A 23,902-nucleotide genomic window follows, 5' to 3' on the forward strand; every position below is an offset into this window, starting at 1 on the left:
TGTCACAGGTAGATATAAGGGGAGTCAGGGCCAGCCACCCTATGACATATATGCACCCATCATACACACTCTCAGGCACTGAGCCATATCACACTCACTCCCTAATATCTCTTCCCCCTCCTCGCGAGCTCTCAACGACCATCAACCTGTTACCTTTCACATGAGGGTTGTGTTTCCCCTTCCCAGTACTCCATTCTGACCACCTCCAATGAAGAGTTTTGGGCCAAGGGGGAGCAGCAATGGTGGGAGTCTCCTCTGGGACATGGGACCAGGTGCATTCTTCCTTGGTCTCCACATGGGCTGAAGATTTTCTTCTTGCAACGGAACATGGAAGGGGAGCTACTGATGGGGATCAGCTGCCACAGTTTAGCCAAATGACTCCAAACATGCAGTCTACTCTATTTTGCGCAACTAATCCCCAAGTCAAGGGGGAAAGAGCAGGAGGGGGCTGGAGATCAGACAGGGTCTCATGGAGGAGAAAGCTTAGCTATGGCAAAGATGGCAGCTGGCAGGAAAGGAGCAGATTCATTTTTGTCACTCCCTTTATGCGGCTCTCTGCAGCCAGGGAAGCTCGAGAATGTTCCACAGGATTGGGATGGGCAGGAACGTGGGACTCCACATCCAACATGCAATCCTGCTGTTTGAAATTAACTCTACAAAGGTAAATGACACTGTAAGAAATAACAGTGCAGCAGATTTCAAAAGATTGGCTATTAATTCAAACGTTTCATGGTGTTTGTGTGTGTTTTGTCTTAATAGTTGTTGCTCCCTCTTTCCTGTACAGGTTAAGGATTTTTCTGTTGACACACTGCTTCAACAACATGATAATTTAAACATGGCTTTGGATAGCTGTTACAGTGGCGATAAAGTGGTCATTTTCCCGGGAGAATATAAGGCTCTAAACCTCTCCATGTTAACTGAGGATATTATTATTCAAGGTCAGCAGTGCATTCTACTTACTTTTAATGTTACAAATTGTAACTATATAAAGCAGTCTTTCAGATCAGCAATTACTACAAGTAAATAGGGAGGCGGAGGGAACCCACTGGGAATTCTGATGGGATTAGTAACACTGAATCTGAAAACATTAGACAGAATAAAATGTTAGTCACCCCGGTTTAAAATACTGTGCAACTGAATGCAGTATATAAGGAATTTAGTGATATATTCATTCAGTAAGAATTGTTAGGGCTCCATGTTTGTCACAGAAGTCACAGAGGTCGTGGAAAGTCATGGAATCCGTGACTTCTGTGGGGGCCAGTGTGGCTGACCCCAGGGCCAGCTGCTCAGGTGGCCCTAGGGACAATTACACTGGCCCCTCCTGGAGCAGCCCTGCAGCTAGCCGCTGCTGGAGTGGCCCTGGGGACAGCCTGAGCAGCAGGCCCCAGATGGCCAGTGCAGCTGCTACTGGTGACCCCCGGTGATGGTCCCCAAGCGGTCAGAGTAGCTGCTTCCCCAGGTGGCCCCTGGCAGCCATCCCCGGTGCAGCTGGTGCTGGAGCTGGCCTCGCCCCCACCAGCAGCAGCTCCCCAGGATGACCGCTCCCCATCAGCAGCCCCTTTAAGATTTAGTCAGAGGTATTTATAGTAAAAGTCATGGACACATAACGGATGGTGAATTTTTGTGTATTGCCCGTGACCAGTCCATGGCTTTTACTAAAAATACCCATGACTAAATCTTAGCCTTATTCATTGTTAAGAAACCAGTAATGTAGTAGTCTTGTTGATAAATGGCAGCATTCCTAATTAACAAGTGAAGATGGAAGTAGTAAATGTGAGGACTAAAACTTTTTATATCCTTTTTCGACAGGTTAGCAACTAGATTTTTTTTCTTCAGGTTACTAAACCAAGAAGGAACTGAAAATTAAAACTAAAACTCAATAATTAGCCCCAAAGTATATGTCCCTCTTCACTGAAGCCTTTTGAAAAATTTTCCTTAGCTTGGCCAACACCAATAGTATTGATGCATTTAGTATTGGTATAAGATGCTTTGCCCTAATTTTTAATAGGGTCTAAACTGGCCTGCCAATCATGCATATACAATTCAGTGCAAGTGCAAAATGTCAGGCACAAATTATTTAACTTCAGTTCTGTCATGTACACGTGCAACTGATTTCAGGTGCAAAATTGAAGCTCTAGATCCTTTTTATTGGAAAAAGAATGAATCTGTTTTTGACATTGACAGGTTTTTGCACTCTTTGGTATCTGTAACAGTTTATTTTTAAAGTACTCTCCATCTCATCTTTCAGCACTTGAATGGCTTCCTCTAAAAGTGATGACGTTGCATCTAGAAGCACTCTTTTTCATCTGGCAAGACCTTAGATTAGAAGATATCTCTGAGATCCTAGTCAATCCACAACTTGATAGATTTCCACTAGTGTCACACTTGAATAAGCAATTAATCAATCGCATTCTGGAAAGTTATTTGGCAACAATCCAGGTGCACTTAAACTTCCTCTTGCATCCCAGTTGTGGACAATTCAAGTTCTAAACTCCCATTCAACCTTCCAGATTATTCCCTAAACTGGTTTCTCTTAAATCTAGTCAGGCCTTCCCTTCAGGAGAGTTTACTTAAAATGGATGAGAAACAGAAGATATGCTAGTAAGTATTCCTCTTACGGCTTACCCAAGCTTGCTAGCTCTGTAACTTCGTGTCATGCCTCTGAGCGATTGTCTATCCTGGTCTCCAAAATGGCAGCCTCTGTCCCCAGCCTCTTTGCTTTGCTTGCGGTGAACAAATGTCTCTGTGGTCCTAGGAGACTTCAGAGCAGGTAGGTCTAATGAATGAATGCTCAAGAATGGTGTATTGAAATTGTCTATTCCTAGATCCTATCTGTCTCATCCGCCAAGGTTAAATATGTCCATAATACATGTGTGCACTGTGTCTTCAGCCACTGAGTCATTCATTCAAAACATCCATGAGAAAGGAAATTAAGGCTATGACTACACTACAGATTATGCTGGCAAAGCTTATGTTGCTTAGGGATGTGAATAAATCATCCCCTTGAGCGACATAAGTTACATTGACATAAGCGCCGGTGTGAACAGCACTATGTCAGCGGAAGAGCTTCTCCCACCTACATAGCTTCTGTCGCTCACGGGGGCCAGAGTAGTTAAGCCAACAGGAGAGCTCTCCCCCGTTGGTTTAGAGCAGCTCCATTAGAGAGTTTACAGTGACACTAACAGGCAACAGCATCAGACCACTTCAAAACATCCCTTCAAAAAAATCTTTGCTGATCCCTTAGATATTTACTTAAGACAGGCTTTACTGTATAAACAGAACTAAGTAATGTTAAATGCAAAATAGGTTAATGTAGCATTATGGTCAGTAAACTCAGAATAGAGAAATAAAGTTAAGGTTTTTTGAGGTGGCCTCGGCCTATTCAAACTTGAGATCTGTGGCTGAACTTTGTGATCCTTCTGCAAATCAGTTTCTTTAAGGCTACATCAGTGTCCTCTCATAGCAGATGTTCATAGCATGGACTGCAAAAGGCTATGCAGATCCAGCCCTCTCAATAGGCTTCTGTTGTTTTCATCCCAAACTTTAACTTATGACATTTGGTAAAACGGTTGTTGCCTTGCACATTTTATTTTTATTTTGGACTTAGAGTTCTCAGATTTTTTGATCCCGGATGATCACATTTCTAAGGATTCTGATAAGAAAGGTGGATTTAAGCAGTGTATGTCATTTCCCTCCTGGTTCCTTGAGGCAGACATACACATTTGCTATTTGTTCTGCTTGCAGTAAGCCTGTTCCCCAAACTGCTGCACTGTGTGCAGAGCCTTCAAATATCAAGTCTGCACCAGTAAGCAGCAGAGGTTTTATGCCATCCTCAAAGAGGCTTTAAAAGCTCAAATCCTGACTCTGATGTTGAATCAGCTGTCCTGTGAAGGAATAGAGTAGACCTCTTTTAGTCTCAAAGCCAGGAAAATGAGGAATAAATTCCACAATAAAGTCAATTCAAAACAGATCAGGGTCCGTGACTGTTATGCCTATGACTTCTATAAGTACTGAAGTCTCGGATGTCAATAACATCAGCTCTGACATGTGAATCTTTTTGATATAGAGGCAGATCTTTTAAGGTCATTCATTGGTGCCAGGAGCTCGCAGATATCTAGTGGTGTTGGAAGCAAAATACACTCCAAATATGAATCATATAGGAGCTCTGCTGAATATTCTTTAAATCCTCAGGACTCTCCATTGGTGGAACTTAACAGAACGGGTAGAAGGAAGTTTCATTTCTTTGGGCAAATTGCAGAAGCTGACCGTTTGAGAGAGACCAAGCTCCGGATATATTTTCTAGAATGGAGCAGTAAGGTGGATTCTAAAAATCTCTTCTGCTACTGCTTCCCTGGTCATGCTCAAGTGTTAACAGACAGCACTACAGCTGCGTATTGCATTAACAAATAGAGTTCTCAGAATTTGTCTCCACAGTGATGCTTGTTTCTCCATGTCTTCAGAACTTCTGTGTTTTGAGCACCAGGCTTATAGAACTAAGATTGAGGAAAGCATAATAATGTTTTGCTATTTTTACTTGGCATTTGACCAGCATGTTAAAATGTGTATCATTATTAGGTCCTTGTTCAGTGCAACATGGCACATACAAACAAGTAGATCTGGAGAGGGAACAAATTTGGATAACTTAAATTCTTTGAATGATTGCTCATGTCAATTCCAAGTAAGTGTGTGCGTGCCACATGCACGATCACTGGAAGGTTTTTCCCTAGTGGTACCCATCATGTCAGCTGTGGAGCCTCCTGAAGTGGCGCCGTATATAGGTCCCTGCTGACCCGCCGCCTCTTCAGTTCCATGTTACCACCAGTAATGGTCATTGGAGCAGCTTCTCTCTTGCGTTCACAAGTGATTCCCTAGTGGATTCTCTTCTCATCTCTATCTATAAATAGTTTGTATAATTGTAATTAGTTAAGTTTACATTGGGGGTTACCCCTCCCTCACAATCCCATCTCTGGGACTGGGGCATGCCTCGGTCTCAGGGCTTCAAGCCGTGTGGGTCTTGCCTCAAGCCCATGCCCAAGGGACACCCACATGACTCCTGTCTCAAGTGCCTGAGAGAAGGACACCAGTCGAACAGTAAAATTTGCAAGGGCTTTAGCCCAGGACCAAAAAGGAGCAGGACTTTCAGCTGAAACTCCTTTTGATGAAGTCAGCCCTTTGCCCTCAGCTAGCCCAGACAGTGTCGAACCTAGGGCTGGGCACTTCGGTGTTTAGTGCGCCGGCCTCGGTGCGGGAGGCCGTGGCACCAAAAAAGGACTCATCTGGGGAGCCTCAGCACCACCCTTCCTGGCACCGAGAACCAGCTCCAGTATGAGACACCGCTCGTAGTCTTCAGTGGCGCACAAAAAGAGAGAGGATGGGGCACTCCCTTACTAAGACAGTGGACCAACCTTGGGCCCGTCTATGCTGGCACTGTTGACTCTGGCCTCTTGGGGAGGTCCATCGAGTCTAGTACTGGTGGACTCCCCAGTGCAGGAGGAGCTAGAGGAGGAACTGGATCTTCCCTTCACACCAGACACCTTTGAGGCACCAAGGGACCTGATCGCCATGACTGCACAGTCTCCTGCCCCGCCGGCTCGTGCTCTGGCACAGATAGTGGTATCAGCATTCATCCGTCATAGGAACAAGCCTGTGATGCGGCACCATTCCCCGGCACTGTCTAGGTCCGCACCGCCATGGTCAGGCTCAGACTTCTCCTCAGAGGTGGACTCCTACACATCCCAGCATAGCCAGTACTGCTCCCAGCACAGCCCAAGGCTGGATAAGTGGCAGCTGGTGCCTATATTGTCCTGGCTGCCGCAGTGGCAGGGGCTGACTCAGTGGCCCTTTTGGACTCCATGGGCCTACCACCAAGCCCAGGGGCCCAGTTCTAGGTCCCTGTCAATGGTATCAGAGGCTCGGATACCTCCATCTACCTCCTCTGTCACCAGGGAGCCTCCCCGTGGTCGGGATGCAGAAGCCCAGACCGAACAAAACAGTCAAGGCTGGGTACCGACACAGGCACTGGCACCATAGCGGTTGTGGCACTCAGTACTGCAGCTGCCACCTGCTCCGCTCAATGGGGCTTCACACAGGTGGATCCCTGTGAGCCGGAGGGTCAGGAAAACCCAATGCCACCAAGGGCATTGTCATTGTCCTCCCCGGATGATGCGGTGGCAGGGACCTCCACCACATTGCCTGCTATGGATACCAGGGCCCATCAGGACCTCCTCAAGAGGATGGCCCAGAACCTGAACTTGCAGGCAGAGGAGGCCTCTGAGGACACGAACCCAATGATGGACATTCCGGCTCTTGAAGGGCCCTTGAGGGTGGCTTTTCCCCTCATTAAAACTATACAAAATACCACCAAGGTGCTGTGGCACACACCTGCCTCCATCCTGCCGAGGGGGTGGCGTGTAAACACTTTGTACCATTTAAGGGGTACGAACATCTCTTTGCCCACTCCCAGCCTGGGACCTTGGTGGTAGAGGCAGCTAACCACAAGGAGCAGCAGGGGCAACCGGGGCCAACGTCCAAATCCAAGGATGTGAAGAAGCTGGACCTCTGGTCGGAAAGTCTACTCCGCCGGGGGGGCAGGAGGGGGGGCCAGCTTCGCATAGTGAATCAGCAAGTGGTCCTGAGCCACTATGCTTGTAACTCCTGGAGTTCTCTGGCCAAATTCCAGGAATTGCTTCCAGCTGACTTCTGCTCCGAGTTTGGGGCAGTCCTGGAGGAGGGCAAGGTGGTTGCCAGGACCTCTCTTCAGGCTGCCCTGGACTCAGCAGACTCTGCCACCCACAATATGGCCATTGCCATAGCCATGAGGTGCAGCTCTTGGCTGCAGGTCTCAGGGCTCCCGCATGAGGTCCACAATACAATCCAGGACCTGCCCTTTGACTGCTCCGGCCTCTTTGCGGAACAGACGGACTCAAGGCTTCATACCCTTAATGATTCACAGGTGACCCTCAAGTTTATGGGGCTGCACATACCAGCCCCTCAAAGGAAGCCATTTAAAGCCCCAGGTCACCCCATGCTTCTACTCTGCCCCTCCTAGCCAGGACTATAGCAGGAAGCAGGGCAGAAGTAACAGGAGATGCCCATCTCAGTCCTCCTCCAGCCAGGGCCAGGCTAAGCAGCCTTTGAGCTCAAAGCCGAACTTTTGAAGATGTGCCCGAGGATGGAGTACCAGTTCAATACCTGGATCCTTCCTCTCTTTTTGTGAGCCATCTATCCCCTTTCTACCGTGTCTGGGCTCAAATAACCTCAGACCACTGGGTTTTGAGCACTGTAGAATTGGGATATTCTCTCCAATTCTGTTCCCTCCCACCAACCTTCCCTGTCCCTCTTCAGGGACCCTTCTCACGAGCAACTTCTAGTATAGGAGGTACAAACACTCCTACAGCTTGGGGCGGTAGAGGAAGTTCCTTTGGAGTTCAGATTACTTCTTAATCCCCAATGCCAAGAGTGGGTTTAGGCCAGGGGTCTCAAACATGCGGCCCGCGGGCCGCATGCGGCCCTCGGAGCTCTTCCCTGCGGCCCGCGGAGCTCCCCCAGTTACTTCCTGTCGCCGCCAAACTCTCCTCACCCCCGCCCCCCTCCCCGAGTTATTTTCTGTGCCTAAGCTCCCCGCGCGCTGCTCCCCAATGTTTGGGGCCGGGTCTCTCCCCTGGCCCCACCTGCCGCCCCCACGCGCCTCCCCCCAGTGTCTACCAGCCCCCACTTGCTGCCCCCTCACCGCTGGTAGCCTGCCCGGGAGCTCACGCTGACTCCACTCCTCCTTCCGGCATCACCTGCTGCCGCAGGGTCCTAGCGCCCCCCTGCACTAGGGCCAGGGCAGGCTGCCCTGCCCCTAGTCCTGAGACTCTCCAATGCCCCGAGCCTCTCCAATGCCTCAAACCCCTCACCCTCAGCCCCACAGCCCTCACCCCTGCACCCTCTCCTATCCCCAAACTCCGTCCCAAAGCCTGCACCCCCACCCCCTGCCGCAGCCTGGAGCCTGCACCGAGCACAGAGCCTGCACTCCAGACCCCCTCCCCCACCCAAACTCCCTCCCAGAGCCTTAGGCAGTAAATCTAAGTGCGTGTTTTGTCCTTTGAGTGAGGTGCATTACTGAGTGTATATATTTATTAAAACAGCTTGGAAATGACTTCGTCAAAAAAAAAGAACACTCGTGGAAGAAAAGAGAGTTTTCCAAGACAAATGGGAGAATTTATTTTTTTCACAGAGGTAAAAGATAAAATTCAATGCCTTATTTGTCAGCAAACGATTGCTGTTCCCAAGGAGTATAACGTGCGTCGGCACTATGACACGATGCACCGTGAAAAATATGATGCATTCACCGGAAAAATCCGAGAGGAAAAAGTTCAGCAACTTAAAGCAGCATTTGCCAAGCAAAGAAATTTATTTTCAGGGATTAACAAGTCTAGCGAAGATTCAGTAAGAGCAAGTTTTGTGATAAGCGAAATGATAGCTAAATCATCGCGACCTTTTACAGAAGGCTTATTCATAAAAGAATGTCTTATGAAGGCCAGTGAAATTTTATGTCCTGATAGGAAGAAAGTTTTTGAAGGCATAAGCTTGTCTGCAAATACAGTTGCCTGCAGGATAACGGATTTAGCTGATAATGTGCAAAAACAATTGATTCAAATGGCAAAAGACTTTGAAGTATTTTCAATTGCTCTTGATGAGAGTACAGATGTATCAGATACCGCACAGTGTGCAGTGTTCATTAGAGGTGTGGACTGCAATTTGAATATAACTGAAGAATTGCTAGACTTAATGCCACTGAAGGGTATCACAACGGGACGTGACATATTTCAAGGATTGGAAGAGCGCATTGAAAAAGCTGTTGGTGGCGCTTAGCACTTTCCAGGAGGGAGGGGGGAGGAGCGGGGAGCCGCGCGCTTAGGGGAGGAGGTGGAGAAGAGACAGGGCAGGGGCAGGGCCTCATGGAAGGGGTGGATTGGGGGTGGGGCCAGGGGCAGCAAGGGGGCGTGTCAGTGATGCGGCCCTCGGGCCAATGCACTAGTCCTCATGCGGCCCTCGGGGTCATTTGAGTTTGAGACCCCTGGTTTAGGCCCATTTTAGACCTGCAAAACTTCAACAGATTCATGAAGAAATTGAAGTTCCGGATGGTCTCCCTGGCTTCCATCATTCTCTCTCTGGATCCGGGGGATTGGTACGCCACCCTTGATTTGAAGGACGTGTACTTCCATATCTCCATAATCCTGTTCCACAGAATGTTTCTGCAGTTTGTGGTCAGCAACATGCACTACCAGTTCATAGTCCTCCCCTGCGGCCTATCAGCGGCCCCCTAGGTGTTGAAGTGCATGGCAGTTGTGGCAGCTTTTCTTCGAAAGCATCACTCTTCCTGTGCTTGGACGACTGGCTCATCTCAAGACCAGGTGGAGGAACACGTGAACCTGGTGCATACAATGTTTCTCAGACTTGGTCTCATTCTCAAAGTGGCAAAGTTGACCTTAATTCCCACTCAGAGAATAGAATTCATCGGGGCCCTCTTGGACTCCACTCAGGCCAGGGTGTTCCTGCTCAAGTCTTGTTTTCTGGCCATGAGCACCATCATAGAAGGTCTCCACTGGTTCTCTACACGACGGCCTAAAATTGCTCGGACATATGGCAGCTTGCCCTTACATGGTGCAGCATGTAAGGTTGCAGCTCCGTCCCTTTCACGCATGGCTGGCTCAAGGAAACAGGCTGAACCGGGACCATCTAGACAGACTGGTCACGCTCTCTGCTTGGGTTTTCTAATCTCTCCACTATTGGCTCAGTCCACAAGTAGTTTGTGCAGGAGTACACTTCTCCAAACCTCAGCCATCGCTCTTGCTAGTCTCAGATGCATTGGTGCTGGGGTGGGGTGTGTACGTGGGCGACCGCAGAACTCAAGGCCTATGATCCCAGGCAGAACTATCGCTGCACATCGTCAGGGAACTGCATGCGGTGTGTCTAGCTTGTCAGACATTTCAGGCCCATCTCCAGGGCAAATGTGTATTGGTGTTAACAGACCACACCACAGTGATGTTCTATATAAACAAACACGGTGTTGCTCACTCCTCTCTCCTGTGCCAGGAAGCCCTCAGGTTGTGGGTCTTTTGCATCACCTACTCAATACAGTTGGAGGCATGATAGCTGCCGGGTTCACAAAATGAACTAGCCGATCATCTCAGCAGATCCTTTCATGGCCACGAATTGTCTCTCTGCCCGGACGTCGTCAGCAATATCTTCCAGAGGTGGGGGTCTCCCCAGGTAGACCGGTTTGCAACACGGAACAATAGGAAGTGCCAGCAGTTCTGCTCCTTCCTGAACCACAGGCCCAGCTTGATCACAGACGCCTTTCTCTTCTCGCAGATGGGGTGCCTGCGATATGTGTTCCCGCCTTTCCCTCTCGTCCACAAGGTCCTCTTCAAGGGCCAGCAGGACAAGACATTTTTGATTCCCCAACACTAGTTCTCCACGCTGTTACACCTCTTGGTGGACATGCCCATGGCCTTGCCCATGATTCCAGGCATCATGCAGGACCACGGCTGCCTCCAGCACCCCAACCTGGTGTGTCTCCACCTCACAGCGTGGAAATTTCATGGCTAAGCTCGTTAGAGCTCCAATGCTCCGATTCACTTAGGGAGATTCTCCTTGGCAGTAGAAAGCCCTCCACTCATGCCACTTATCTGGCCAAGCAGAAAAGGTTCTCTATTTGGTCCTTGCAGAAGGGCACCCCTCCGCCACAGTCTTCAATCTCTTTTATACTGGGCTAGGTACGCTACTTAAAGCAGCAGGGGCTGGCAGTCTCATTGATCAAGGTGCATCTGGCTCTTATTTCCTCTTTCCACCTGGGTGCAGCGGGGCTGTCAGTATTTGATAACCCCCTGGTTAGATAGTTCCTCAAGGGACTAGAGAGGCTATCATGCATGTGGCGTACACACATCTACTAGGAATGGACATGAGCAACAGCATCAGTTATGAAAGGTTAAACAAAAAAAAAATATATGGAGATATAACTATCTCATAGAACTGGAAGGGACCTTGAAGGTCATCGAGTCCAGTCCCCTTCCTTAACTAGCAGGACCAAGTACTGATTTTGCCCCAGATCCCTATATGGCCCCCTCAAGGATTGAACTCACAACCCTGGGTTTAGCAGGCCGATGTTCAAACCACTGGGCGTTGGTTGGTAGGGAGGGAGGGAGTCGTTTTTTACACGCAAGTCATTCGTTGTAATTAATTTGGTACTTAAAATAAAACTAAAACACCTAACTGAGAAATACAACGTTTGGGTTAAAATGAGTAACAGTTAATCAAACAGCAAAAAGGTATTCACTGCTTTATGTATAGTGTGGAAATAAATGTTTATAGTGCTTTTCTTCTTTCAACTAGGAGCTGGGAAGCCAGAAGAAATTGTGATCGTTTCAGAGCCTACTCATGAGAGTTTTGTGGTATCCAAAGCGCAAAATGTGAAACTAATGCACCTCACTTTAGTACAACAAGGGACTGTTGATGGTATTGTGGTGGTTGAATCTGGTCATATGACTTTTGTAAACTGTATATTGAAATGTGAAGGAACTGGAGTCTGTGTGCTTACTGGAGCTTCTCTGACTATTACAAACAGTGAGATTACTGGAGCTCAGGTACTGAGTCTGCATGAATATCAAAAAATAAATTTAATACACAAGTATAAAATGTTAACATGCATACAGAAGCTTTTTTTTTTTTTTTTAAAGGACAAATACTGTTGTTAAATTGCAAGTGGAAATATCTCAAGTTCAAATTCTGTTTTGAAAACTTACATGTAATTTTCAGTTAACTTCCAATTTTCTGGAGCAAATTTCTTTAAGCTCTTCAGGGCAGCAGCCTTGTTTTATTTGTGGTGTTACTAAGGTAGAGTGCTATCCTCACCTTTGGAATTAAGTGTTAGCTGGGAGTTGCTTTCCTACTTATTAAAAACCAAACTGAGAATTATTAAGCAATATTTTCATGCTTGGTACTTTTTACATGTAAATCACTTTGATGTAGAGACTAAAATATATCCCTGAAGATGTAATTTTAAGGTAATAAACGCTAAGCAATGAATAGTAAAAGATTCCACTGCATCCTTCATTCCAGTGTGAGCAGGAGTTGCAAGGTCCCATAATTGCATAGTTTTATGGGTTTCCATTCCTCACTATAATAAATTGCAGTGGACCAATTCTGACATCTTATATTCATACGAAATTGCAGAACCACTTTTTACATACTTGACTGTACTCTGAATGCTTTTCCTGTGGCAATCCTTACTTTCAGGATTTAATTTTTTGATTTTAATGTACAGGGTGCTGGTGTTGAGCTGCACCCAGGAAGCACAGCCATTTTGGAGGGTAACAAAATTCACCACTGCAATAACTTCAAAACCAGTGAGAGTTCACAGGGTGCCCTAGGTGGAATTAATATTAAGGTAACTAACTGTGTTGTGTTCTCCTAGCAACTGTAACTGACACTTCTATAAAGTAATAGCTGTACTGATGCAAATGCAGAAGTTAGTGGAAGCTAACGAAATGTGGAACATCATGTTTATTCTAAAAATTGCATTTCTTTAGTTAAAATTTCTAATTCAAGAATCCAGTGGCTAAGTCCTTGACTACCAACCATTAGTGTGGAATTTCATGAATCCTATCATGTAACCTCTAGTGTCCCAGCACACTTCTCAACTTCTTAGACACCAAATGTACAGCAGTTACTGAAGTGCTATGCATCATGGCGCTGAGAGCTAACTGTGAGTAAGGGCATTTGGTACCTAAAAAAGTGAGAGGCTGGTATGCTGGGCAGTGGTGGTGGTGGTGGTTGGAAGGGCTGTCTTGGAAGGGGTCCCTGTGCCCAGTCTTCTGGAGGGGGAGGGGGAAATGGTGGAGTGTCCCTGCTGCATGAGCTTCTTTTGAGGCAGCACAGAAGGTGTGTTTTTAGGGGAAAGAGGCAGTCCCAAGATCCATTATAGTTTTTAACTCAGGGTACGTCTACACTACGGGATTATTCCGATTTTACATAAACCGGTTGTGTAAAACAGACTGTATAAAGTTGAGTGCACGCAGCCACACTAAGCACATTAATTCAGCGGTGTGTGTCCATGTACTGAGGCTAGCGTCGATTTCCGGAACGTTGCATTGTGGGTAGCTATCCCATAGCTATCCTATAGTTCCCGCAGTCTCCCCTGCCCATTGGAATTCTGGGTTCAGATCCCAGTGCCTGATGGGGCAAAAAACATTGCCGCTGGTGTTTCTGCATACAGCCTCACCCCTCCCTCCGTGAAAGCAGCAGCAGCCAACCGTTTTGCGCCTTTTTTCCTGGGTGAACTGTGCAGACGCCATTCCACGGCAAGCATGGACCCTGCTGAGGTGAAGACAGCAATCATGGACGTTTTAAACACCTTGCGCATTCTTGTGCAGTCAATTCTGAACCGGGACCTGCAAATCCAGGCGAGGAGGCGGCGGCTACGGCAGCGCGAGTGATGAGGACATGGACACAGAATTCTGTCAAACTGCGGGCCCCTGCGCTTTGGAGATCCTGCTGGTAATGGGGTTCTAGCCATTGAACGCCGATTTTGGGCCCGGGAAACAAGCACAGACTGGTGGGACCGCATAGTGTTGCAGGTGTGGGACGATTCCCAGTGGCTGCGAAACTTTCGCATGCGTAAGGGCACTTTCATGGAACTTTGTGACTTGCTTTCCCCTGCTCTGAAGCTCCAGAATACCAAGATGAGAGCAGCCCTCACAGTTGAGAAGCGAGTGGCAATAGCCCTGTGGAAGCTTGCAACGCCAGACAGCTACTGGTCAGTTGGGAATCAATTTGGAGTGGGCAAATCTACTGTGGGGGCTTGCTGTGATGCAAGTAGCCAAAGCAATCACTAAGCTGCTGCTACGAAAGGTAGTGACTCTGGGAAATGTGCAGGTCATAGTGGATGGCTTTGCTGCAATGGGATTCCCTAACTGTGGTGGGGTGATAGATGGAACCCATATCCCTATCTTGGCACCGGAGCACCAGGGCACCCACTACATAAACCGCAAGGGGTACTTTTCCATGGTGCTGCAAGCACTGGTGGATCACAAGGGACGTTTCACCAACTTCCACGTGAGATGGCCGGGAAGGGTTCATGACGCTCGCGTCTTCAGGAACACTACTCTGTTTAAACGGCTGCAGCAAGGGAATTACTTCCCAGACCAGAAATTAACAGTTGGGGATGTTGAAATGCCTGTTATCCTGGGGGACCCAGCCTACCCCTTGATGCCAAGGCTCATGAAGCCTTACACAGGCAGCCTGGACAGTAGTCAGGAGCTGTTCAACTACAGGCTGAGCAAGTGCAGAATGGTGGTAGAATGTGCATTTGGCCATTTAAAGGCACACTGGCACACATTACTGACTCGCTCAGACCTCAGCCAAACCAATGTCCCCATTGTTATTGCTGCTTGCTGTGTGCTCCACAATCTCTGTGAGAGTAAGGGGGAGACCTTTATGGCAGGGTGGGAGGCTGAGGCAAATCACCTGGCCACTGATTACGCACAGCCAGACACCAGGGAGATTAGAAGAGCACACCAGGAAGTGGTGCACATTAGAGAAGCTTTGAAAACCAGTTTCATCATTGGCCAGGGTACAGTGTGACTGTTGTGTTTGTTTCTCCTTGATGAAACCCCCCCCCCTGATTGACTCATTCCCTGTAAGCCACCCCCCACCCCTTTGATCACAGCTTACTTTCTAAGGAAATAAAATCACTCATTTAAAAATCATGTATTCTTTATTACTTAATTATAAAAAGAGGGAGAGAACTGACAAGGTAGCCCGGGTGGGGTTTGGGAGGAGAATAGTAGGGAAGGAGAAGGCCACTACAAAAATTTCATAATAATGAGAGCCTTTTGGTTGGGCTGTCCACTGGGGTGGAGTGGGCCGGTGCACGGAGCCTACCCCCACGAGTTCTTACTCATCTGCCTGATGAGGAGGCTAAGGAACATGGTGAGGGGGGAGGGTGGTTACACAGGAGCTGCAGCGGCACTCTGTGATCCTTCTGCCGTTCCTGAAGCTCCACCATACGCCGGAGCATGTCAGTTTGATCATGCAGCAGCCCCAGAGTTGCATCCCGCCACCGCTGATCTTCCTGCCGCCACCTCTCATCTCGAGCATCTCTCCTGTCCTCACGTTGGTCCCTGCAGTCCTCGTGGTCACTGGCATCTTTCCTGTATGTTGCTACCACGTCCTTCCACTCATTCAGATGAGCTCTTTCATTGCGGGTCACTTCCATGATTTCTGAAAACATTTCTTCTTGCGTCTTTTTTTTCCGCCGCCTTATCTGAGATAGCCTTCGGGACTGAGTAGGGAGGCTTGAAAAATTTGCAGCTGCATGAGGGAGGGAAAAAAGGGAGAGAAGTATTTAAAAAGATACATTTTAGAGAACAATGGTCATACTCTTTCACGGTGAACAACACTATTCACCTTACATAGCACATGTGTTTTCACTACAAGGTCGCATTTTGCATTTTAATATTGAGTGCCTGCGGCTTTGGTGTTACAGATCACAGACGCAGGTCCGGGCATCAGAATTCTGCTTGCATGCGGCCATGGTAAGCCATTGTCTTTCGTCTTCTGCAGACTTCATCTATCCAGTGCCCTCCTTTCCCAAATAGCAAGCAAAGTCCATTGAGTGCTGCTTCTTTCCTGTTAACGTGGAGCAGCAGAAACCACCCCGTGGCTGGTATCATGGAAGATCACTGCTAAACACTCCCCTTTCCCCCCCCCCAACCGCGTGGCTGGTATCATGGAAGATCACTGCTAATCACCACCCTTTCCCCCTCCCCCCCAACCGCGTGGCTGGTAGCAGGAAAGATCCCTGCTAGCCAAACGCGGAAAAGCTCAGCGCCAATCGCGCCCCTCCCCCCGCCCCCGCTTGGCTACCTGCAGGGAAGGATTTCTTTTAAGCCACAGGCAAACAGCCCAGTAGGAATGGCCATTTCTGTTCCCTTACTTAAATTCCTGAATTTCAACCAGGTTACCAGGAACGATATCACTCTCCTGAGCTAACACAGCGAGATAAAGAACAGATGTTTCTTGAATGCCAGCAATCACCAGGACCATACACAGCTAGGCTTTGTCATGCAATGATACAAGATTACTTGCTACATGCATGGCGTGGTCAAGTGTCCTACCATGGAGGACGGAATAAAGCAGCGCTGCCCAGAAACCTTCTGCAAAGGCTTTTGGAGTACCTCCAGGAGAGCTTCATGGAGATGTCTCTGGAGGATTTCCGCTCCATCCCCAGATATGTTAACAGACTTTTCCAGTAACTGTACTGGCCGCGAATGCATCCCAAGTCCTCAGGGCAAATTAATCATTAAAAAACGCTTGCTTTTAAACCATGTCTTATATTTACAAGGTACACTCACCAGAGGTCCCTTCCATGGCTTCATTGTCTGGGATAGTGGCTTGGGAGGGCTGGGAGGGTAATTCCGTCAGGGTGAGAAAAAGCTCCTGGCTGTTGGGGAGAACGGAGTGCTGTGTGCTCTCTACAAGCTCTTCCTCCTCTTCTTCCCCGTCCGTGGAATCCACAGACACGGGTGGGGTAGTGGTGGCGGACCCCCCCTAGAATTGCATGCAGCTCCGCATAGAAGCGGCATGTTTTTGGCCCTGCCCCGGACTTTCCATTTGCTTCTTTGGTTTTCTGGTAGGCTTGTCTGAGCTCCTTAACTTTCACACGGCACTGTACCGAGTCCCTGGTGTGGCCTCTCTGCATCATGGCCTTGGAAATTTTTTCAAATGTTTTTTCATTTCGTCTTTTGGAATGGAGTTCTGTTAGCACGGAATCCTCTCCACATACAGCGATCAGATCCAGTACCTCCCGTGCAGTCCATGCTGGAGCTCTTTTTCGATTCTCAGGAGACTGCATTGTTACCTGTGCTGATGAGCTCTGCGTGGTCACCTGTGCTGGTGGGCTCTCCATGCTGGCCAAACAGGAAATTAAATTCAAAAGTTCGCGGGGCTTTTCCTGTCTACCTGGCCAGTGCATCCGAGTTCAGATGGCTTTCCAGAGCGGTCACAGTGGTGCACTGTGGGATAGCTCCCAGAGGCCAATACCGTCGATTTGCGGCCACACTAACCCTAATCCGACATGGCAATACTGATTTGAGCGCTACTCCCCTTGTCGGGGAGGAGTACAGATATCGGTTTTAAGAGCCCTTTATATCGATATAAAGGGCCTCATTGTGTGGACGGGTGCAGGGTTAAATCGGTTTAACACTGCTAAATTCGGTTTAAACACGTAGTGTAGACCAGGCCTCAATCTGCTACCTCATATGTAAGGCTAAGATTTTGTCATGAAAATTTTTAGTAAAAGTCACGGACAGGTCACAGGCAAGAAAGAAAAATTGACGGAAACCCTAAAAATATCCACGACAAAATTGGAAGTCACTGGGAAGTTGTGAGGACTGTTCAGAGCTCCAGGGTTCCTCTGCTGCCCGTGAGGGTACCCTGCAGCTCCCAGCCGCTGCGGGCTGAAGTCACGGTGGTCTTGGGAAGTCATGGAATCCGTGACTTCTACAACCTCCATGACAAAATCATAGCCTTACTCATGCGAAAACTACACACTGCAGAATTAATTTGAATGATCTACACTCAAGTTACTTCTTGAGTTAGCCTAGTGTGAGTGGCCACATTACAAAACACTCAAGCTGCTGTGTTCACACTAGCACTGCACTCACTCATGTGTGGCACTTAAGATTTCTGAGGTTATATTCCGTGGTTCTTTGTGCTGCAGTAATAGGAGGTGCTCCATGACTTTCCCAGTGAATTGTGGGAGAACATGTCTTTCCTTTCTGGGCACACAAAGGAATGAAGGGAAATCAGTAGAGGTTGCCATTTGAGTGGAGTTTGCATTCATTCACTCTCCAGAAAGGTAGTGAGAGCAGCTAATGGGTTGAGCTCAATTGAGCTTATACCTCTTGATGGGCCAGCCAACTCAACTTAAGCACCATCACATTCAAGTTCACTGCAGTGCAGACAAGCCCTGCATTAGAATTGTACCTCAGGTTAGCTAACTTGAATTAGCAATATACCTTTTTTTTTTCCACTGAAGAGAAGGCCTTGGTGTGAAGAAGTTTCCCTTTATTACTGCTTTGACTGGTTGTTACACATGATCTCACTTGCTCTACTCAACAGTTAAGAATTTACCCTGAGTTCATGATTTTTTTTGTAGGTCCTCTTAGTCAACTTCTGTCACATTTTAGTTCCCATCTGTAAGACTTAAGTATGTGCTAACAGGCTAATCTTTTTTGTTTTGTTTTGTTAGAACTATAGCATTTTGCCCATGAGCCAATACAGCTTGTTTTCATAGTTTGACTTAGAAACTAATGGTCCCATCTACTCTGACTACTTGTAGATCACAGGCTGTTGAGTTTCACCAAGTTACTCTTGTGTGAAACCCAACAAGTTGTTTAACTGAACTAAAGCACATCTTCCATAAAGGCCTCCAATCTTGATTTGAAGCCATCAAGAAATGGAGAAACCACCACTTCCCACTGTAGTTTGTTCCAATGGTTAATCACTCAGGTACCAGGCTGAGCTTGTAGGAACTGGCACTTAAAAAAAATTGAGCAAGACTGGGCTGGTAATCATTGAGACAATTACAGTATAGGTTTTGCTGTAGGAGTAAAAATACATAAGGAATAAATGAATTTCCTGATTTCATTCTCAGCAAAACAGTTTTTCACAATGTTCTCTCGTCAGTATCTGTACTAAATAGTAAGTTGGACAGGGAATAGGTCACATGTCTTGTGTAGCTGTGCTATCAAACTGCTGAGCAGTATTAGGATTTCAGTCAGAAAATGGAAGATTGACAATTTCAGTCCCATTGTGAACTGCTGCTAGGGCAGCAGAGCTGGCTATGGTGAATGGATTGCAAGCTACTAGTTATACTATACTTTGTGAAAGATACTTGCTTAAATATAGTAACAGTAGAAAGTGGGAAGCTTCAAAAGATGTTAGATCAAATTTAAATAAATTGAAACTGTAATCTTAGTACTAAAATCAGTAGTTTTAGAAGTTAAAACGTATTTGTTAAGTCTTTTCAGATTTGAATTAAGTTGCTCCTTTTAACAGTTATGAGAGGGTCTAAAAATCTGAGATAAGGCATTGCCATTTTGAGAGGAATACTAAGAACTATAAAGGAAAATGTGTTTCTTTTGAATGTGAACAGTGCAAGCATTCTTTTATGCCATGTTTTAGGTGTCTAAGAGCACAATGCACCCTTCAAAACTAGTTTGTTTTGAATCCTTAACAGGTTGTTCCTGTCCCTAAACTGAAGATGAAAAATAATCACATTTATAGTAACAATGGTTATGGAGTGACCATCCTTCAGCCTACGGACCAACTCTCTACGACAGGAGGGATACTAGAATTTACTGCATCAGGAGATGCAGAGGAAGATATCCTTTCCAAACTAATGCATGAATTGAGCCTAGAGATGAGTAGTAACACACTAGATGATATCAAGGGTCTCAGCATAGTTAATAGTTAAACATGCATTTGATGTATGTTTTGGTATATAAAAATTGTTTGATTAAAGCAACAGTGCTCCAAGTTGAAGACTGTTAGTCTTAAATGCTTCTTTGAATTAATGTTATGGAAAATGACTAGAGTTGCCCTTACTGTGCTTTGTTAACTTTTAGAGCACACACCTTCAGTCTTGGGTTACATTGTGTCCCCTTTGACTTAATAGTCTAAATTGGGAACAGATACTTTTCCTCTCAGCAGGCTAGGAAAGGTAATTTTATAACACTGAACAGCCACCTGTGTCTGATCCTTAGTCTGATCCTTAGTTTCTCCACTGTTACTACCACTGGTAGAGCTGCACTGGCAATAACAGTTGAGCACTAATGTAGAACACCCTTACATAGTCATTATCCAGACCTACTCTGAGTAGGATTAGACAACTCTGGCTAAAATGCCGGTGCTAACTTATTCACAGTGACCCTTCTATTGTGGTTACTATCAGTAGAGCTGCACAAGGAAATATAGAGAATGGAAAATCTCTTACCTGGTAATTTTCTTTCTGATAGTCTCTTCCACAATTCTGCTACATATGGGCTATTTCCTGGCTGCAGTTTGCAGAGGCAGTTCGTAGCTGTGCTAGCTACACCCCCTTCTCCAGTCTACTGCCAGATGTTTCATTCAAAAGCTGTGTAAAAACTTGTAGAAAATAATTAGTAACAATAATTCCAATGCCAACCAAATAACTATGTACAGTAAGTCCTTGCTTGGAAGGTAACTATCCAAATAAGATGTTCACCCTCAGCTGACACGCCATCCAGGGTGGGTAGAATTGTGGAAAATACTGCTAGCAGATAAAATGATCAGGTAGGAAATTTTCCATTCTGCAGCCCAGCATCTCCCACAATTCTGCTACCTATGGGAAGAAGCAAGCAGTGGACAGGAATAAGGAGGGGTAAGTAAACAAATGAAGAAAAACATTTTCAGGATTGCTCAAAAAGCAAGGTTATTACTGGATTACAGTCTGCAGCACCCTCTTTCCAAAGGAAGCCTCTTCATAAGAATCTCTATAGTGTCTTATAAATGTTAGCCCTTCTTGATGTCGCTATTCTGCAGACCCCTGTGGTGGAAGCACATGCTCTTTTGGCCCAAGAGGTTGCATCAGTTCTTGTGGAATAGGCCTCAATTCCTTCTAGACCAGCGCACATATGCCTTGTATGTCTGTACAATACATAGTTAGATCTATCCGACCAGGGATAGCTTGAATACCCTGGCATATTGGGTGAAAAGAGCCAACAGGGAGCCTGATCTCCTTATGGATTCTGTACACTTGCTATAAATCTTTAGTGCTCACCTGACATAAAAGGTGTGCCATAGCTTCCCAGTCAGTGGCTGTGGCTTTGGACAAAATGAAGGGAGGATAGTCTCCTATGAGACACGGAAAGGCAGATTCTCCTTATGGATTCAGATTGTAGGGCTAGAAGGGACCCCGAGAGGTCATCGAGTCCAGTCCCCTACCCTCATGGCAGGACCAAATACTGTCTTGACCAGTGGTCCCCAACGTGGTGCCCGCCGGGGCATTTATGTGTGCCCGCCTAGTGCCCAGCAGGAGAGAGAAGCCACGGCCCTGTGCCTGCCGGGGACAGAGAACTCAGGCTGCGGGCGCAGTGTTCTCTGTTCCCGGCAGGTGCAGGGCCTGCCTAGTGCCCCGCAGGGGAGAGAAGCTGCGGCCCCGCGCCTGCCAGGGACAGAGAACTCCGGGGCTGCAGGCTGTGGGCGCTGGTGTTCTCGGTCCCCGGCAGGCGCGGGACCCGTCTAGTTCCCAGCAGGAGAGAGAATCCGGACCCCTGCAGCTGTTGGGGACAGAGTACTCCGGGGCTGCAGGCACCGGTATTCTCTGTCCTCGCGGCTTCTCTCTGGATTCATATATTATGTAATATTAAATATGATTTTTTTGTATTATTTAATGTACAAATACAAAATAAGCCTTGAAAAATTGTTGATGCCCGCCACACACTTCTGAAAACACAAATGTGCTACTGGTCACAAAAAGGTTGGGGACCACTCATCTAGACCATCCCTGATAGACATTTATCTAACCTACTCTTAAAAATATCTCCAGAGATGGAGATTCCACAACCTCCCTAGGCAGTTTATTCCAGTGTTTAACCACCCTCACAGTTAGGAACTTTTTCCTAATGTCCAACCTAAACCTCCCTTGCTGCAGTTTAAGCCCATTGCTGCTTGTTCTATACTTAGAGGCTAAGATGAACAAGTTTTCTCCCTCCTCCTTATGACACCCTTTTGGATACCTGAAAACTGCTATCATGTCCCCTCTCAGTCTTCTCTTTTCCAAACTAAACAAACCCAATTCTTTCACCTTCCTTCATAGGTCATGTTCTCCAGACCTTTAATCATCCTTGTTGCTCTTCTCTGGACCCTCTCCAATTTTTCCACATCTTTCTTGAAATGCAGTGCCCAGAACTGGACACAATATTCCAGTTGAGACCTAATCAGCGCAGAGTAGAGGGGAAGAAGGAATTCATGTGTCTTGCTCACAACACACCTGTTAATGCATCCCAGAATCAAGTTTGCTTTTTTTTTGCAACAGCATCACACTGTTGACTCATATTTAGCTTGTGGTCCACTATAACCCCTAGATCCCTTTCTGCTGTACTCCTTCCTAGACAATCTCTTCTCATTCTGTATGTGTGAAATTGATTATTCCTTCCTAAGTGGAGCACTTTGCATTTGTCTTTATTAAACTTAATCCTGTTTACCTCAGACCATTTCTCCAATTTGTCCAGATCATTTTGAATTATGACCCTATCCTCCAAAGCAGTTGCAATCCCTCCCAGTTTGGTATCATCTGCAAACATAATAAGCGTACTTTCTATGCCAATATCTAAGTCATTGATGAAGATATTGAACAGAACTGGTCCCAAAACAGACCCCTGTGGAACCCCACTTGTTATACCTTTCCAGCAGGACTGGGAACCATTAATAACTACTCTCTGAGTATGGTTATCCAGCCAATTATGCACCTACCTTATAGTAGCCCCATCTAAGTTGTATTTGCATAGTTTATTGATAAGACTATCATGCAAGACCGTATCAAATACCTTACTAAAATCTAGGTATACCACATCCACCGCTTCTCCCTGATCCACAAGACTCGTTATCCTATCAAAGAAAGCTATCAGATTGGTTTGACATGATTTGTTCTTTACAAATCCACACTGGCTATTCCCTATCACCTTACCACCTTCCAAGTGTTTGCAGATGATTTCCTTAACTAACTGGTCTGTAGTTTCCTGGGTTGTTTTTATTTCCCTTTTTATAGATGGGCACTATATTTGCCCTTTTCCAGTCTTCTGGAATCTCTCCCGTCTCCCATGATTTTCCAAAGATAATAGCTAGAGGCTCAGATACCTCCCCTATTAGCTGCTTGAGTATTCTAGGATGCATTTAATCAGGCCCTGGTGACTTGCAGGCATCTAACTTTTCTAAGTGATTTTTAACTTGTTCTTTTTTTATTTTATCTTCCAAACCTACCCCCTTCCCATTAGCATTCACTATGTTAGGCATTCCTTCAGACTTCTCAGTGAAGACCGAAACAAAGAAGTCATTGAGCATTTCTGCCATTTCTAAGTTTCCTGTTACTGTTTCTCCCTCCTCACTGAGCAGTGGGCCTACTCTGTCCTTGGTCTTCCTCTTGCTTCTAATGTATTGATTAAAAAGTCTTCTTGTTTGCCTTTATTCCTGTAGTTAGTTTGAGCTCATTTTGTGCCGCTGCCTTTCTAATCTTGCCCCTGCATTCCTGTGTTGTTTGCCTATATTCATCCTTTGTAATTAGTCCTAGTTTCCATTTTTTATGAGACTCCTTTTTATTTTCTGGATCATGCAAGATCTCGTGGTTAAGCCAAGCTGGTCTTTTGCCACATTTTCTATCTTTCCTACCCAGCGGAATAGCTTGCTTTTGGGCCCTTAATAGTGTCCCTTTGAAGTACTGCCAACTCTCCTCAGTTTTTTCCCCCCTCAGTCTTGATTCCCATGGGACCTTACCTATCAGCTCTCTGAGCTTACCAAAATCCGCCTTCCTGAAATCCGTTCTCTATTTTGCTGTACTCCCTTCTACCCTCCCTTAGAATTGTGAACTCTGATTTCATGATCACATTCACCCAAGCTGCCTTCCACTTGCAAATTCTCAACGAGTTCCTCCCTATGTGTTAAAATCAAATCTAGAACAGCTTCCCCCCAGTAGCGTTTTCAACCTTCTGAAATAAAAAGTCTGCAGTGCAGTACAAGAACTTAGTGGATAGTCTGAGCCCCGCTGTGTTATTTTCCCAACATATATCTGGATAGTTGAAGTCCCCCATCACCACCAAATCTTGGGCTTTGGATG

The 23,902-nt window shown here is 46.5% G+C and overlaps 1 protein-coding gene across 1 annotated transcript in view; it reads left to right on the forward strand.

Annotated features, from left to right (window-relative positions):
• The window catches only part of SHCBP1L (SHC binding and spindle associated 1 like), a 49,208-nt gene extending 29,629 nt beyond the window's left edge, over positions 1-19,579 (forward strand). The window contains exons 7-10 of the mRNA XM_045028302.1: positions 785-938; positions 11,380-11,630; positions 12,311-12,433; positions 19,289-19,579. Coding sequence (XP_044884237.1) covers positions 785-938; positions 11,380-11,630; positions 12,311-12,433; positions 19,289-19,525 — 765 coding nt within the window. The 3' untranslated portion in view covers positions 19,526-19,579. The remainder of the gene's footprint in view (positions 1-784; positions 939-11,379; positions 11,631-12,310; positions 12,434-19,288) is intronic.
• The last annotated feature ends 4,323 nt before the right edge of the window (positions 19,580-23,902 follow it).

The sequence above is a fragment of the Mauremys mutica genome, chromosome 8 (assembly GCF_020497125.1).
Source record: "Mauremys mutica isolate MM-2020 ecotype Southern chromosome 8, ASM2049712v1, whole genome shotgun sequence".
Lineage (NCBI taxonomy): Eukaryota > Metazoa > Chordata > Testudines > Geoemydidae > Mauremys > Mauremys mutica.